General features: G+C 40.6%; 2 protein-coding genes across 2 annotated transcripts; both read left to right on the top strand.

Annotated features, from left to right (window-relative positions):
• Positions 1 to 1,266: 1,266 nt before the first annotated feature.
• Positions 1,267 to 3,929, top strand: LOC104951574 (serine/threonine-protein kinase N2-like). Its single transcript, XM_010778255.1, has 3 exons — positions 1,267 to 1,407; positions 1,503 to 1,583; positions 1,690 to 3,929. Exons 1-3 carry the CDS (start codon positions 1,399 to 1,401, stop codon positions 1,891 to 1,893), a joined length of 294 nt encoding a protein of 97 aa, XP_010776557.1. The 5' UTR covers positions 1,267 to 1,398; the 3' UTR covers positions 1,894 to 3,929.
• Positions 3,930 to 4,525: 596 nt separating this feature from the next.
• map2k7 (mitogen-activated protein kinase kinase 7) lies at positions 4,526 to 16,925 on the top strand. The gene is made up of 12 exons (XM_010778254.1): positions 4,526 to 4,704; positions 6,458 to 6,505; positions 9,585 to 9,729; positions 10,330 to 10,396; positions 11,552 to 11,665; positions 12,697 to 12,816; positions 13,060 to 13,167; positions 14,867 to 15,046; positions 15,168 to 15,248; positions 15,524 to 15,666; positions 16,119 to 16,164; positions 16,289 to 16,925. Exons 1-12 carry the CDS (start codon positions 4,581 to 4,583, stop codon positions 16,430 to 16,432), a joined length of 1,320 nt encoding a protein of 439 aa, XP_010776556.1. The 5' UTR covers positions 4,526 to 4,580; the 3' UTR covers positions 16,433 to 16,925.
• Positions 16,926 to 17,638: the final 713 nt, after the last annotated feature.

The raw sequence follows: 17,638 nt of genomic DNA, 5'->3' as shown, positions 1-17,638 counted from the left end.
CCTAGAGGAGGTTAGGGTCCCCCCCCCCCACACACTTAAATCATGTCCACATGGATAGGAAACTAAATACATTTGCACACATCTTGTGTCCATATCTTTCTGTTTTGGTGTTCATGCCACAACCGTGCACGTGCATGCATGCGCGAGTCATGGTAAGATTTTTGGATTAAGAGGTTGCTTTTTCTTTGCACAGCATGAAAGAAAGGCCAAATGAATGGGCTGTGATTTTAGTATTTTTAAGCAGAGGTCAATAATTTGTACGGCCCTCGGAGGATGTTGGAAAATTGAAATGGCCCTTGAGAGGAAAAAGGTTCCCCACCCCTGCTTTACACGGTGTATGGGAGGGAGGATAGCTGAAATAAGCTTTACGTGAACACACATTACATATTTGTTAGTTTACTATCCATCCAATATCATAGCCAAGAGTATATAGATTTCATATTGGTAAATGTATATAAAAAGGTGTCCCTAAAATCTTTAATTAAAAATAACTAATCATATTGCAAGTGCGCTGAATAACTTCAGTCTTAGATGTGCTATTTATATTGCTTCTGAGGCTCTACAGGTGTATTTTGCTGAATCACCTTTATTGAACATACAGTAACACAAATACTACACATCCACATAACAAACAATCAAAATAAAATGTATGCAATTTAATTATTTTTAAACTACTTTATTTGGGGGTGGACCTCACATCCTCTAGGGGGGTCCGGGGGCGTGCACCCCCGGGAGGATCTTTAATTTTGATTCTTATTTAAATGTTGAAGTTAAATGCATCAATCTGTTGCACTTTGAGCACAAAGTGAATTTATGGATACAGCTCTCAACACTCAGATGAAAGAGAGCTGTATACTTTTCAATAATCCAAACATCTTTAGAATATGATCACAACCAATAACAAATCATTTAAACTAGTTTATTCTTATCTTATGTTACCTAGTTAGTATTCTTTATTTTTCTTTATGCATATTTTACTAATCACTCCCCTTTTAAACTGTTTTATTTTTTTACTGTCCTTTAGTACACATTGGAATGATTTCTTTTTTTTTCTTTTTTTAATGATATTAAATAGTTAAAGGTGTGCTCTCTCTCGCTCTCTCTGTCTCGCTCGCTCACAGAGGCTGTGTGGCCACGGATTATTAATTTAATGTATTACAATTATTTAATAATATTATTTGTTCGTACCTGGCTGGCGCCCCGTAGCAGCGGCGCACATACATTCAGCAGCTTCAGGCGCTTGTGAAATCTGTAGAATGGATTTGATTTACCTATTGTCATCTGTGTGTGTTTCTATAGTCTCCATTCCCAGGGGATGATGAAGAGGAGGTGTTTGACAGCATAGTGAATGACGAAGTCCGCTATCCACGCTTTCTGTCCACCGAGGCTATCGGCATTATGAGAAGGGTAAGAATACACACAAACACACGCACATAAATACTGAAAGATACTCTTTCTTGTCATGAGCCATTTGTGATTCTTGTATGTGTTTTTGTGATCAGCTGTTGAGGAGGAACCCGGAGAGAAGACTGGGCTCTGGTGAAAAGGATGCAGAGGAAATTAAGAAGCAGCCATTTTTCAGAGTAAGTGCGCATTTTCTTTTTAATATTTTCTTTCTTATTTTTTTTTTTATATTCACCTTTTCTAATTATTTATTGTCTTTTTTCTTTTTTCTCTGTCCGCCTCCAGAATGTGGACTGGGAGATGTTGCTGCAGAGGAAGGCTCCCCCCCCCTTCGTCCCCTCCATTGTCGGGAAGGAAGACGTCAGCAACTTCGACGAGGAGTTCACCACCGAACCTCCGGCACTCACGCCACCACGCGAACCTCGTGTGCTCTCCCGCAAAGACCAGGAGAGCTTCCGGGACTTTGACTACGTCTCCGACCTCTGCTAGTGGGCCTTGAAGAAGAAGAGGAATGTTTGACTTTAAAGGCCTCACAACGGTTTTATCTGAGCGGACCACCGGTCCCAACTGACTGTCCGCTGACTGTTTGTCTGCCGTTAATTACACTGTGAATGAATGCGGAGAGACCAGAGCCAGTCGGTCTGTGTTTTGTGTGTCTACAAGTTAAAAAGATAGAAAGCTGAGAAAATAAAAGCCAGGACGGACAGCTGGCTGGGTTGTACAAACAAAGGCCCCAATCCTCGTACATCGCACCAGTGACTTGTGTATCTTTACAAACATTAGCCTTTTAAATTACCTCCTCCCATCCTCTTATGTGTCGCTGTATTCACCCGTGCAGCTGTGAGGAGGAGCTGCTGACTTTTTAATGGTCTCTCATACCAATGCCTTACATTTGTATTTGATCCACAGAAAAGCATCATGTTTTTATTTTGTGGCCCGTTGTATACAGCAGCAGGAAGAAGAGTGAGAAACCGAGAGGACCTGCTTGTGAGAGTGGGAACTGTGACGTCTCGTTCAGAAGGAATTCATATTTGAAGCTTCCCCAGCAGTGGTGTGATGATGACCCTCAGTCATACTGACCAATGCTGGGCGAACTATGAAATATAACTACGGGGTAAAGAATCACTTCTTAATTCCTTGGAATTCTACCAACCACTTTTAAAAATTGTGCTGCTTGGATTTTAATGAATGTCACAAATGTTACAATTGCAATTTTTAAGTAATCACATTTTATGACCGTTGACTCCTCATCCATTATTCAGTACCAACCACATTTTTAATTGGAAATTGTATATCATATCGCAACCATCAGCATTAAATGCTATGTAGCAAACAGGTCACTGTATTTCACCTTTTTTTTATTACAAAAAAAAACTGAACACTAAAACTTGATGCACAAGTAACATTATTGTGTTTGTTCATCTGAGTTTAAGACGCATTGCTCCAGTTATCTACATGCTACCAGAGTTTTGTGTACATGAAGTAAGTAATTTCCCCTCAAGACATTTATATGTGACTTTAAACTCAACAAACTCTGGCTCTAGCATTTGTTTTAGTGTCTGTTTTGGAGAACTGATTCCAACAATACATTTAAAAGCTACCCGTGGTGGTTATTGCAGATGAAGTTATCTTTGTTTCAGATAAAACCAATGGATATCTTGGTTAATATCTGGAAAATCTGGGTGGTGATGACGCAATCAAAAAAAAATATTGCACATCACATCCCAGTGAACAAGGTATCTTGGCAAAACATTTCTAAAGAAACAATATCATTTCAAACACAATGATATATCTTGAAAATATGAGCCAGTGGTATAAACATTTCTGAGTAGAGGCAAGGTTTGTTGTGAAGCTGTATGTATGATGTGTGGATTTTACTTATCTTGTGTTGTGTCAAAACAAAAACCATGTGAGAGTATGAGATGACTTATTTTATAAAGAAAGGTTGGAGTGAATAATCTGTCTGTGTGTTGTTTTTAGTGTACAGTATCTAAGGACACTTGAGAGGCAAGTAAAACAGAAGAGAAAAAACTAAAACATAGCCGTATCAGTAGTTTTTATTTGGGACTAAACATCCATTTAGCAGCAGCATTTTAAACTGAGGTGATGTTCTACATTGTTTTGTGTTTTTTGCTAAATCAATATTATTCAGGGGTATTGAGTCGTAATATGTGCATATCCTGTCATCCTTTTTCCAAAATGTCAATTGTAATTTTAATAACTTTGACCATAAATTCATCTTTTGATTATTTGTTAGATTAAATGATAACTGTAGAGTCTTCAAAAATGTAACATAGTTTATCAAAACTTGAGAACATATAAACCAGATCCAATGTTAGTGTCTCTTTGAATTGCTTGTTTTGTCTAGTGAAAATCTAAGGTCCAAAAGTAATTGATTTAAAACTAAATAAAATGGCTCCATCAGCAAATCCTTACATTGGAGAATAGAAGTGTGTGCTTATTAGTTATTATGATGATTAGTTTTCTGATCAATATTCCACCAATCTCTTTAATCATATAAAACATGACCGTTATACAAATGTAATAGTATACTGATTTCAACAATATAGCCCTAATTCAAACACAAAAGTTGACCTCACAATTGGACAAGCTTGCTTTAGTAATCACATTTAAGAGATCACTCTTGACTATTTAATAGCAAAACACATACATCAGAGAAATATTTTACTAAATGATTATTCCCTTATGTGACAGCAGACATAGCCTACTCTCGGCTACCGGACGGCCTTTATCACATGTTTTCGGTTGGAGATTGGGTTGTAATGGCAAAATATTTTAGTTCATAACATTTCAATTCATGTTCCAGGTTACGATTTTTATGCATGTCTGACACCTGCAGCCTAAGGTCAAGAATTTACTTTTATAAAGCTCAACAATAAGGTTGACATTGAGAAAATAATTGTATGTTTAATAGTTTACAGTTCCTTGGTAACTAAGCAAACTCAACCTTATGTTTGAGTAGTACCATGTGATGTAGTTGAATAAGTAAGTACATGATATTCTTCCTCAATAATCATATCCGTACGAAATAAATTGGTAAATTACTCTTCATTTTATCAGAATTTATTGTGTGTGTGCGTGCGTCCAGTCTGCCTGCCTGCCGGAGAGGGAGTCGAGAGCGCTGCTGGGAACTACATGGTGCTCAATTTTTCAAGATGTCGTCGCTGGAAAAGAGGTTGTCGCGAATCGAGGAGAAACTAAAGCAAGAAAATGAAGAAGCTCGCAGGAGAATCGACCTTAACATCGAGATGAGTCCGCAGAGATCACGTCCGAGGCCGAGTGAGTGTCCACCGGGGAGCACCGGGGTGTCGGTAACGGGCAGAATAGCAGGGGGAAAGATCGGAGAGGCGGAGGGAGGAGGAGGTGTTATGCTGCTACATGCTAACAGGCTAGCTACATAAACAAACACCGACTCAGCTCAGTTGTTTGATTTTACCATCGAATCACTTACTTAACAAGTAGGACAATTTCTATAGTGAGTGAGGCAAAATAAAATCAAAAATAAAGCGGTGTCATCAAATGTCTCGCTGGCAGTCACGTCCCGAAATCTGCTCTGACTGTCCTGTCAAACAAGCTAGGCTAACAAGCTAGCAATATGAGTGATAGTCGGTGGCAGGGCCCATCGTCAAATCTGATGTAGTGTTCAACCTCGTTGTGAAATATAATGGAGATGCCATTTATCTGTAGTGTATCTGAAGTTTCACGTTATTATTAAGCAGCGTGTGTGCTTGTGTCTTCTGCGGCAAAGTCAGTTTTCAGTGGCAGTTTTGACCCTTGACGAAACAGACGCTAATGTGTGGGAGCTATCAGTTCTGTTAGCTAACGTTCTACAGACGTTACCAGGCGTTGGTTATATCATTAAGCTTTATAAACTACTTTTTACATATGGTGGTTGAATTTTAGTCTGCTACAGACTCATTGTCATAAAACCCTTTACAGTTGTCAGTACATATGGGTTTTGTAAGATATGGTGAAACTGTAATGTTGGGCCCTGAGAAGAAAATCATCAAATCAAATCAAACTTTATTTATTTAGCATTTTTCATACACAAATGTAACTCTAAGTGCTTCACAAACCAAAAACATAGCCAATTTACAAAAAATAGTAACAATACTATCTCCCCCTTCTCAGGTATATCCAGAGTAGCAGCTTTGTGATTAAAAAAGAACACTTAATACCAATGCTGGACTGAATCAAACAGGAATCAAATATTAAAAAAGAATACCATTTAAATTGAATAATAATAAAATAAAATTCTGTTAAAAACCAAATTTAAAAAGGTGGTTCTTGACTTTGCTCTCAAAAGTATGAGAGTCAGGTCTTCTGGGAGGCTGTTCCACAATCATGATCCGTAATAATAGAAAGATGGCTCACTGTGGGTTAGAGAGAGCTTTAAAAAAAAAAAAAATGAAAATCTCTTTAGACAGCCTGGCTCGTTCAGTGCTGCAACATCATGCCTGCACTGACATGTTACACCAAAACTAACTCTGTGGCAACATATTGGACTTTAAAAACTGCTTGTCACCGATATCAGAAACCCTGTTCGCTCACTGACTGTTTAAAGATCATTCTTTCCTACAGATCACTTGTCTATTCATGAGGTTGAAGAGACATTGACCACAAATCTGCTTTTGTGCCTTTTGTTTGAAATGTGTTTTTTAGAGGTTGCTTTAGCTTTCAATTTTTGAAACTTCTCAAAAAGAAGTGGTGTTGCCTTTTTAATCCAAGCCATAGAATGATTATCCTATGCTAAAAAGGAGTATTGCCTCAATACCATCTGATTTAGTTAATCGGATAACAGCCATTATATTACCAAACCACATAAAAACATTTTCGGGGGGAAAAAAACTCAGATGTGTTTGTGTGAAGAGAACACAGAACTCATACAAGTCGGAATGTATTTTTCCGTGTATTTGTATAATTTCTCGAGAGATGTGTGTATGGTTGTGTGTGTATGTGTGTGTGTCTGATTGTGTTAGTCATACAGTGCAATAATTTGCATGTATGTGTATATTTTCTTTCCTCTGTCTAGTCATCGTGATCCAGCTCAGTCCTGCTCCAGCCCCTTCCCAGCGTGCAGGTATCATTCAATCCATCGCTCTCTCTGCCACTGCACCTCTCTCTCTCTCTCTCCCCCAACACCTCTGTCCCCCGTTTCACCTCCCATCCCCTCCTCCCTTATCTTTCGTATTTTTTTTAACCTATCAGAGAAGAACTCAGGCCATCCAGCTCCTTACATTTTGCCCAGTTAAGTTTAGCTCCATATTTTAACTCCTGCCTGTAATAGGCTCTCAATACTGCTCTTCACTTACTGCAATTACTCGTGTCTTCTTTACACTTGAATGCTCGTTTCTTACATTCAGTCTTATTAAAAATACTAAAAAGACTGAGAGAAATGCCTGAACAAATGACTATAATAGTCAATTAACTCTCTAGTAAATCTAGATGTACATCTCAAATGTTTGTAGAAGCACAACAACGATAAATGAAATACGTGGATCACAAAGGCCCATAAGTACATCTGCCTGATAAGTTTAAACATTTTACTGGTTTTACATTTCTTGAATGTTAGAAATACATTGACAACAGTGTCTGACGTTTTTATTAAGACCTTCTGCTAACGGGCTAAGTCTGTCTGTGAAACCTCAAACCAGTTCTGATATTTTAGCCGAGCAGTTATTTACACCTCCCCTCTAATCACATCCTCTCTGTCTTTCCATTCTGACTCCTCTCTCACCGTGAGTCTGTGCCAGTGGCAGGGCAGTGTTGGTGTGTGTTGATGTCCACAGTGTGTGTTTGTGTGGACGTGCATCAGATAATTAACCTTTGTTTTGCTGGAGGCAGAGATCATGGTGCATGTAGCTTTTCTGCACGACACAGTGTTTTGGGTTGTGTTTTGTCCGACACAGTCTCTAATCCAGCATCCCCTCTGGTCCGTCTGCAGGAGTGAACACTCTGGCTGCTCTCTCTCTCTCTCTTTGTGTTCTGTGTGTGGAGCCTGAAGACTTCCTGTCCGAGTCTGACTGACTGACTGTCTGACTTCCAGCTTAGTCTGTGCTATGCAGTTTTGGCCGAAGTTCTCCTCTCTCTCTGTTTGATGTTGTTAGTCTCTTATTCATCCTCTGGCATCCCCCCTTGCGCCTCCTCCCTTTTTGCAGCAGCACTGTGTGAGCTGGAGGCGGTGCAGCACTGCCTGCGAGTATTTGTGTGTTTGTTCGTCTCCTTTTCCGTCTGTCCTCACATCCGTTCATCTGGAGCCAGCCGAACTATGGAGATGCAATCTGTGCCAAAGACTGCCTGGGTCCTTCTTCCTCCCCATACTAACCCCTCCTCTCCTTCACTAACTGATTCTCCCCTTACAGGCGCATCCCTCCACAGGTGACTCGTGGATATAAAACACCTGCTGGTTTTCTCAGAAGAGATGCCAGCCTTCTACTACAAACATACTGTTAATCATATTAATATTAATAATGGCTGCATGGTCCTCTTAAGGTTTGCATATTGGTTCCAAACGTGTAAAAAGTTGCTGTTGTGAAATTGATGATAATGAATGAAAACTAAACTTCTTAATGCCACTCCTTAAATATATAGTCACACGCTGTTTTCTAAATGGCATACTTTTCTTTTTTACTTTCGAAATATTTCACAGCTTCCCTGACAGAGCATGTACTGTCACATTTAGTATGTCGACAGTTTCTTTATAACATTGTCCTTCTAAGATATCCTCTTCACAAAGGATTGCGAGTCAGAATAGACAGATGCCAGATTCCATACTGCAAAATGATGCAATAATATGGCTTCCTGGTATTTTTTGCTTCTTGGATTTAACATACTATGTATTGGGACTTCACTGTTTCAAGGACACTAAAAAGTATGCTACTATGGGTTATGGAACGCACACATAGTCTTTTAATTTGGTTGCATGACAGGTCTGTGCTATCATCACTTTAGATTGTTTTCTTGAAATTCTTTTACATCACAATTTGGAAATGAGTCTGTGCTTGCAGGTACACCTGATAAACAAGGTCAGCTGAGTCTTAACTTGTCCTTGAATGAACGAGTTAGACCTACAGTACAGGGCTGGCAGCATGTTGCAACAGCCAGTCAATATGGCGTCTTGTTTATGAAATAGTTTAGTGGAATCAGTTGATGTTATGTCAAACTGCAGTTTATTACAATCTGGGTTGTATTTTCACTACTTAGGCTGTCAGTTCTGTTAGTGATGATAACGTTATGCTCACCCAAGATACATCGATTTGAAATGATTACCCAAACTGTAGGTTTTAAATATCGAGTACATTTCCCAGATTGACTAGCTGGGTTAACTTTGACAAGTTGTTTGACACACACCAAGTTTTCTTGTACAGTGATGGATTGATTACAACTGAAGCCCTGTACTGCTTTCCTTATTGGTCTTTTCTTTGTATTTTTGCCGAGATCTCAGCAGTCCTTTTCGTGTGTACAGTGCATAACGTAAGCCAAGGCTGCAGCTGATGAACAAAACCCAAGTATTAATAAACCGTAGTTTTCCTTTAAAAGTGAACTGTCGACATCCACATCCCCAAACTGTACCTCCCAAGCTGTGGGCTAACTCTGTGCTCTCTCCCCTGCCTGAGAATGGTGTTGCTTTTGCTGTGAGATAACCGTCCTGTTTGTTTTAACATTAGGTCGGGACATCAGCGAAATAAAAACAAAGCTGTAATCTCGGGGAAATGAAAACAAGTCAAGTTCATATGCTGGTTAAATCCTACCCAGGGTGTAGATAGCAGGGCTGTAGTGAAAGAACACTTTGACCCCGCAAAGGCCAGTTTCCCTGGCTGTCTCATGGGAACCCTTTTTCACTTGATACACAGGATACGATCATTCCAAAGGATTTCTCAATCACTTTCAATGGTGCAAAAAACAACCTGAAGCCCAGATTTTCACAATGGAAATGCAAAGTAAATTTAAACACTGAAATGTGTTGAACAAAGCAAATAATAACACATTAATTCCTTCTCTATTTGTGCAAGACCTCTTTAAACCCACTGCAATGAGGCAGTCAGTAAATGCATGCGTTTACACCTTCTGGCATGCTGGCCTCGGGTGCAAAACACACTGTACCGCTCGCTCCATTTTCCTGTCTGTTTCTAATTTGTCATGTCCCCCCCCCCCCCCCAGGCTCCAGCTGCCACTGGCCAACGATGGAGGCAGCCGCTCCTCGTCTTCAGAGAGCTCCCCTCAGCACCACCCGTACCCCAGCCGCCCGCGACACATGCTCACGCTGCCCACCCCTCCCTACGCCCTGCAGAAGAGCTTAGAGAAGTATGTAACATGATGATGTTCGATGATTAATTACTACCCTAGAAACTGAAGTTTTTAGCCTAAAATGACTGTTTATGCAGCATCGATAATTGCCTCTCTTTTTTTTAGGAAAAAAACTGTATATAATTCAAAGACTTACTGCTGTTGTGAGATGTTGGTTAACATGTGGTTACATTTTATTTTTGTTTTCTGAATAAAATACTTAACTGGGAAAGTGATTAGTACAATTATTATTAGCAATGACTTAACGAAAGTCAGCCAGTCTTACTGTTGAGTCACAACTATCTGGTTGAAAATAATTATGAAGAAATATTTAGTTAACATAAACATAAAGAGACAAAATAGAGTTACAGTGATCTCACATAATAAAAACAAGATCGTCACATGAACAACATTAAAAGTGGAACGTGGGCCGGACAAAAGGTCATCTAAAGAAAAGCAGGTTGTGTTACACGTAGTACATCTACACTTGTGTGTGGGTTTAAAGTGTGTACAGGAATACACACAGAAGCCTCTCTTATGTTGCTATGGGAGTTTTACACTGAAACATCCGTACTGTAGCTCCTGCAGCCTCTCACATGGTGTCTTTTGTCCCCACAGTGCAGAGATAGACCAGAAATTGCAGGAGATCATGAAACAGACGGGCTACCTGAAGATCGACGGCACGGTGAGATGTGACACATGTTGACTTTCTGTAGTCTGAAAAATGTTGATTCCCAACACTTTGTTAAATACATAAGTAATAACCAGGGTGAGAGATCATCAGGCAGGTGATACATGGTTATGGTCTGCTAATCTTCCACCAGGAAAACAACTTAGACGTCCTAGTACTTTGGATGTATTTTATTTGACCTTTTTTGTTCTCCAAAAACACATTAATGTGCCACACTGTTGCACGGGGCAACATATTCCTTCTACTGTGTACTGTGGACATGAAGACTGTCATATATTATGACTCAGTCCCGCATACAGTAGTAGTCCAACCTGTTCCTGTAAAAACTCCCAAAAGCAGTAAATGTGTATTATTCCACAGCTGAAAAAAGTCCCCAACAAATGTTACTTCTATTTGACTTAGATTTGAGTCACATTTGCTACAAACTACAGTCACCAGTTTGTAATGTCTATTGACCTCTTGAAAACAGAGACAAACCAGGTCAAGGTCAAAGCCCTATAAAAGCAAACATCCATACAAGCAACTACTGAAGTGTCTTTGAGGAGAGCAGAGAATCTCTATGAAGGGAAACAACAGCCCCGGGCATTTTGCTTCTCCTTTACAATACACAGATTATTATGAAAACAGTTTGGATAGGTATTTGTTTATGTCTAACAAGATAACATTGAGATTAGCTATGGCTCGGCCTCAATTCTGTAAGTTTGTTTTTCTCCCTCTTCTAGTCTTCAGGTCCCGTTTCACAGTCAGTGCCTGTCAGGGTTTGAAGATGCCTGAGAACATGATTTACTCCTGATTGTTATTACTTATTCTCATTAGCTCAGAGGGGTTTCTACATCAATTGTTTGACCAATCGTCACTCTCATTTCAGTCACAAATAATTAGTTTAAGCAAAGAAATATATTTATCTTCCCGCTGTGTCATGGTATTCTTAGGCGGGGCCAATGGGGGAGCAGCTTAATTACACATCAAAACATTTGTGACTAAATTGCCCAGAGGGGTTTGCTGTTGCCTTACGAAGCAGAACATCTGAATTGGCCTCTCATCTGTTTTCAGCTCGGGGATATCGCAAAGAGACAACATTAACATTTTAACCAGTAAATCGAAATGTAGCATAATCTAAAGACTTATTCCTCTCTGTTCCTTTCACAGCGGTATCCAGCAGAGGTGACAGACCTGATCAGTGAGGGGGAGATCGGCAGTGGGACCTGCGGACAAGTCTTCAAAGTACGATTCAAGAAGACCGCCCATGTCATCGCTGTGAAAGTAAGACCCCGCACTCTGTTTACACCACACATTCATCAGGACTTGCTTCTTATTTCTTTAAACAGAACAAAGGTACAGAGAGGTGATTTGAATCCTCCACTTTTCTGGGAAATTAAATCTCCTAGGTTAAGATTTCATATTTCCCCCGTGGCAAAAGTGTTATGGCTATAGCGTCCCATTACCTACAGCTGTTGAGATTGATTGTCAATTTGCGATGTACAAATATATATGTGTCAAAATCTAGACAGGAAATGTTAACAAGAGAACAATTATTTAATAATACAGATACAGAGAGGCACAACAAATAGGAAACATCTTTATATTACCTAATGTAAATGTGATTTCCATTTTGAAGCTTTTTCAATTAGGTGAATTTGATGGGAGTTGGTAACGGCTTCAACTACTTTTTTCATTCACACAATGAATCCTTAGCATTCTTTGCAAGCTGCTGGTGTTACTATTGTATTTAAGCTGTGCCAAACAAATTGAAAGCTGGATTTCCTAATAAATGACAGCACCCCTCGCACCATGTTCATTTAGACAGGTAGCCAGTGTCATTAAACATGCCATACATGGTCTTCTTTACATGAGCAATTTATAGTTATTTTTAGTTATTTATGCTTTACTAATGATGTCAAATCGACCATATGAGGAAACAAATTGTAATGAGTGCACTATGTCTTAGCAATAGGCCTTATGTCTTAGCTTAAGGCCTATTTTCAAAATGCAACCAAAAAGGTCCCTAAAGGCCGAGGATCATAAAGACATGAACTCTAAAACACCAGCAAACGTGAATACAATTCATCAGGAGCGCGATGCTAGCCCCGGCTTAGCTCTCTGACTTCCCGTTGTGTTTTGATTGTGGCTCATTTCCCAACACGGTGGCACTAATAACCTCACATAACAGCCCTCTTAATGAAGAGACGTCTTAATTATAGCCCACTGAGCTGTTTAACCACCAGGCAGTCAGCTCACCAGAGGGGTCTTTGTTTTGTCATTTTCTAATGGCTTGTTTCTGTGTGTGTCACCAGCAAATGCGCCGTACAGGAAACAAAGATGAGAACAAGAGGATCCTGATGGACCTGGACGTGGTGCTGAAGAGTCACGACTGCCCTTACATCATCCAGTGCTATGGCGCCATAGTTACCAACGTGGGTGTCCCCAAAATACATTTCAGTGTTTATTCTTAACAACAAATAGTAGGACGGGAGGAATCGGAGCACTTCCGCTGCTAAATGCAGTCTCCCCAAACAAACTGGAGCCTCTGGTTTATTTTTATATTCGCATGCAATCTGACTCCTTTCACCCCCGTGCCCCCTCCTCAACTGAACCACTAAAAGGTGAATGTGTCAATGTGTTTGGTAAATGTGTTTAAATGATGTGTGTGTGTACAGACGGATGTCTTCATTGCCATGGAGCTGATGGGAACGTGTGCCGAGAAGCTGAAGAAGAGAATCCAGGGCCCCATGCCGGAGCGCATCCTCGGGAAGATGACCGTAGCAGTAAGTGGAAAAACACACACGCTCCCACGCAGATGCAACATTCACACGATGTGCTTTCCTTTCACTATTCAAGTATTTTCCAAAACAGAAAAACATAGAACCACATTTTAATCGTTTCTTTGAACCGGGACACATTGATGAACACTTTAAAAAGAGATAATGCTTACATAAAGTGCGAGAGGAGATACGCCTGTGTTAAAGTGCATTTAGCGCTGATTGCACGTCTGTTTGTTGCTCAACCATTCTTTAAGTTGACCTTTAAAACTATTGAGAGTGGGACAATCCCGTATCTCAGTTGGGACGCTATTCCACAATGAGCTGCCTTTAATGGAGAGGACATTTTGTCCAAAAGACTTCACAGTCTCCTCAAGACATAACATTGTCTTATATTTTGAGCAGGTTTGGTGTTCTTAATATTTAATGTTATTAATGGATGTTGCAGGGGTTTGTTCACATAGCACTTGCTACTTATTGAAGACACTTGCTCGTTGTGTACTTTGGAGTTAGTTAGATGATTTTTATCAGGGACGTGCACAGACATTTGGAGGGGCTATTGCTCTAAACTGGAAAAAGGACCTCCCTCCGATAAAAAACATAAGACCTTTTTAAAAATTGTAACTTGTTTTTAATGTAAAAGAAACCAAACGATTATTACATCAACTAAATTGAACATTAATTCACATCTCATAACAAAATAAGCTAAGGCGACTATTGCATTCGGTAACTTGTTTTTAAAAATGCAAACCAGGGACATTTTTTGATTTAAATATCTAATGTTATAAACTATTAAAGACAAAATGGGGAAAATTATGTTCTAATGTAGTTTGACCAGACCATTGTAACTGCTGTGCAGTCCAGACATAAAATAGGGCCTCTAACTAATTACCTTAAATAAACTCACTAATTAATGAAACCAGTTCAATACGCATTATTCTTATTCTTATCATTCTTTATGAGCGCAGCCAGTAACGGTAAGATATCTAATTACTTATTTATTTAGTATTCCATAACTTAGTAACAGAGATGGTCAAACTAAAGTGGTAGAGACATGGCAGAAATCCTACAATGAAGCAGGTCAGTGAACTGTTCACCCGTGAGAGGGCGATCAAGAAAAGAGAGCGAGCGGCCCCGTTGAGGGAGTTTACAGATGAAAAGACACAGAAAGACAGAAGCACAATAACAACAAGTAGGCTATATTTAGGTGTTCTTTTGTAAATAACTGACGGTATCAAGAGGAAGTAAAGCCCCCTGGGTTGTCCCTTATATCCTAACTGCCATGAGACAACTCAAAATCAAGTTTCCAAAATCCGACACTGAGGTGGTCTTAACGCACCGGCAGATGACAGCGCTGACAAAGTGTGTTTCCCGCAGCGAGACGCTACAATACTAATTGTGGGCTCATCATGCTGATTCGGCCACAACAGAAAAAAGAAAAACAAACTCTCGCTCTCTCCAGAGGGGCAGGTCAGCCAAAAAGGCCAAACGGGCCGTTGCCCGGGCAACATAAGCCCGTACCTGTGCACGTCCCTGATTTGTATGAGTTTGGCTGTCGGTCTGAAGCTAGAGTTAGGGTAAGGGTTAGCGTGATGCCTCGTGATTGGATTTATTTTGTAACCTCTGTATGAACACTGCAGATGTTCAGTGCAACGCTGCTCACCTGTTCTGTTCTAATGTGTTGTGCTGTGCGTTTCTTCTCCAGATAGTGAAGGCGCTGCTGTACCTGAAAGACAAACACGGTGTCATCCACCGGGACGTGAAGCCCTCCAACATCCTCCTGGACGATAAAGGTCAGATCAAACTGTGTGACTTCGGCATCAGCGGACGCCTCGTCGACTCCAAAGCCAAGACTCGCAGCGCCGGCTGTGCTGCCTACATGGCGGTGAGTCAAAACTCACACACACTGCTCTTAAGACACAACAAGTATCTCTAACATTAAGCTGATCACATCCTGTCCAACACAAAACTGAAATGTGATAACACCTGTTCTCGTGTTCTTGCAGCCTGAGAGAATAGACCCTCCAGATCCCACCAAACCTGACTATGACATCCGAGCAGACGTGTGGAGCCTTGGCATCTCTCTGGTAAAGCTTTTCTCATTTTATTGCAATAAAATAAAAGTGCTTGCCTTTAAAATTGGAGCTAGCTCTGGTACTTCTTCCTCCAGCATATTGGATTGAAATGACATGTATTTACATTTTTTGTAAAATATTTAAGCGTGACTAGTTTCTGTACCTTATTATTTGTTGTGTTACCTTTTTATTATGTTTGGCTATAAATGATATCTGTGAATTAATTATATAAAGCAAGAGGTGGTGCTGCTTCGTTGTGGATGTTAACGGCTCTGTGTGTCCTGTAGGTGGAGCTGGCCACGGGACAGTTTCCCTACAAGAACTGTAAGACAGACTTTGAGGTTCTGACCAAAGTGCTGCAGGAAGACCCTCCTCTGCTGCCCCTCGGCATGGGCTTCTCCCTCGACTTCCAGTCCTTCGTCAAAGACTGGTGAGCACAGATCCCACTCTTGAACTCATTTGAACTCTCAGGTCATCAGGTGGTGGTTTTACAACTGAACACATAATTACATCCAGAACTGGAGAAGGTGCTTTTAGATTATTTGATCTTGTCCTCTGTTCGCTGTAATAAACAATATATGTATATATCATATTCTATTTATGTGTATACAGACTTTATGCACTATCTTTTATGTTTTTATTTTATTATATAACTATGTGGCATTGTTGGAGGAGCTCGGGTCATACGTTCTTCATTGCCGTTTCTACACTGTAGCTTATGTGCCTATGACATCAAAACCTTTGAATCTTGAATCTAAACAACAACAAAACAGTCCTGCCTTGAGCAGGTTCTGTAAAGAGACTTGCCTCTCCTTCCAAATATGTCATGTGTATTTAAAACCTCTTATTGAAGCTTCACTTTATTTGTGTGTCTTCCCACAGCCTCACAAAGGATCACAGAAAAAGGCCAAAATACCACACGCTGCTGGTAAGAGACTCGTCATAATGAGCAACAAACATTTTGCTGAGATTCACCCAAATGACAAAATGGTTCAATGTGACTAAACCCCCTCCCCCTCACCCCTCTGTATCTCCTCGTGTTCCTCATCCAGGAGCATAGTTTCATCCGGCGTTACGAGGTGGTGGACGTGGACGTGGCCGGCTGGTTCCAGGCGGTGATGGACCGCACCGAGTCGCCCCGCAGCAGCCAGTGTTACAGCCACCAGCACCAGCTCCACTCGCTCTTCAGTAGGTAGCCTAGCCCAGCCCGGCTCAGTCTGCCCTAGTCTAGCCCAGCGTTAGCAGCTAAGCCTAGCGTTAGACCCAGCCTGTCCATTTGTCCACCAGAGACCCTGAATAGCCCACAGAGGGGAGGGGGGGACGGAGCCTCCATGGAGGGATGGACGGACGGACGACACAGGTGTTCTGTTTCTCAGTGTGTTGAATCTGGACAGGCAGACATGGGAAGGGGGGGGGTTGAGAAAAGGATGCGCACACTGTAGTTAGCTTCATTTGTTTACACACTGTCTCGTCACACTATCATTACGTCACAGTATAGTGTGTGTTATAGCCACACACTCGCATACAAACTGTGTTCCTACATGTCCTCCACGTGTCATTTAGTTTCTCACCTACATGTCTTCAGCATCGATCCAAGCCGTTGGAACAGAGTAGTCACTACACTGGAACAAAGCATCTGCTACATTAGCAAACATGAATCTTTCTTGTATAAAAACCTTTCTGAGGACACATAAATGTCCCGTGCAATTATGATTCTTCAGGTTTCTATGATCACACATTCTCAGGCTGAATCTGTGTGTGCGTGCGTGTGTATGGATGGATATCAAGACACAGTCACTGGTTGTTTTCAAAAGTGAGATTATATCTACTAGCCATTTATTCACCTTCACACTACAGCTGTTACACTCGCACCATAATACATTCATCTGTTAGCGGTGGCTTGATTTGAACATGTTAAGTATAGTAACTTTCATTCATTTTGATATGAGTGATGTTTAGGTTACCCGTATGGTGTATTTAGAAGCTGCGCAATTAGGAAAAACACAATGAAAAATACTTACAAAAAAATTAGTGTTGCATTCTAGCTTTGTAGAGAAGGAGTTGGTTTGGTTTTGTGTTTAGAATAACATAGCTAAACTAAAAGAGATGGAGGGATGCTAAGAAGAGAAACAACGAGTGAGAAAGGGATTCTTTCTAGAAGTGTGGGAGAGAGAAGCAGATAAAGTGGAAGAAGGAGGGAGTTGTACTCTTGGTTGTTTGAATAACTGTTACAAGTTAGAGAGGTTAGGAGCTTATCTTGTACAAAGAGGAAGATGTTAAAACCTGTGGAGCTTTTTCTTACTCTGAGTTTGTCTACCTCTTCCTCTCTGTCGGCCTCTGCTGTTTAGTGTGACGTAGTGCTCCACAGGGTGACCAGACCAAAGGCTGCATGTAGGTTGTTG

This window comes from Notothenia coriiceps, unplaced genomic scaffold (genome assembly GCF_000735185.1).
Source record: "Notothenia coriiceps isolate Sejong01 unplaced genomic scaffold, NC01 NC01_scaffold00019000, whole genome shotgun sequence".
NCBI lineage: Eukaryota > Metazoa > Chordata > Actinopteri > Perciformes > Nototheniidae > Notothenia > Notothenia coriiceps.
This window is presented reverse-complemented; position numbering and strand designations above follow the sequence as displayed.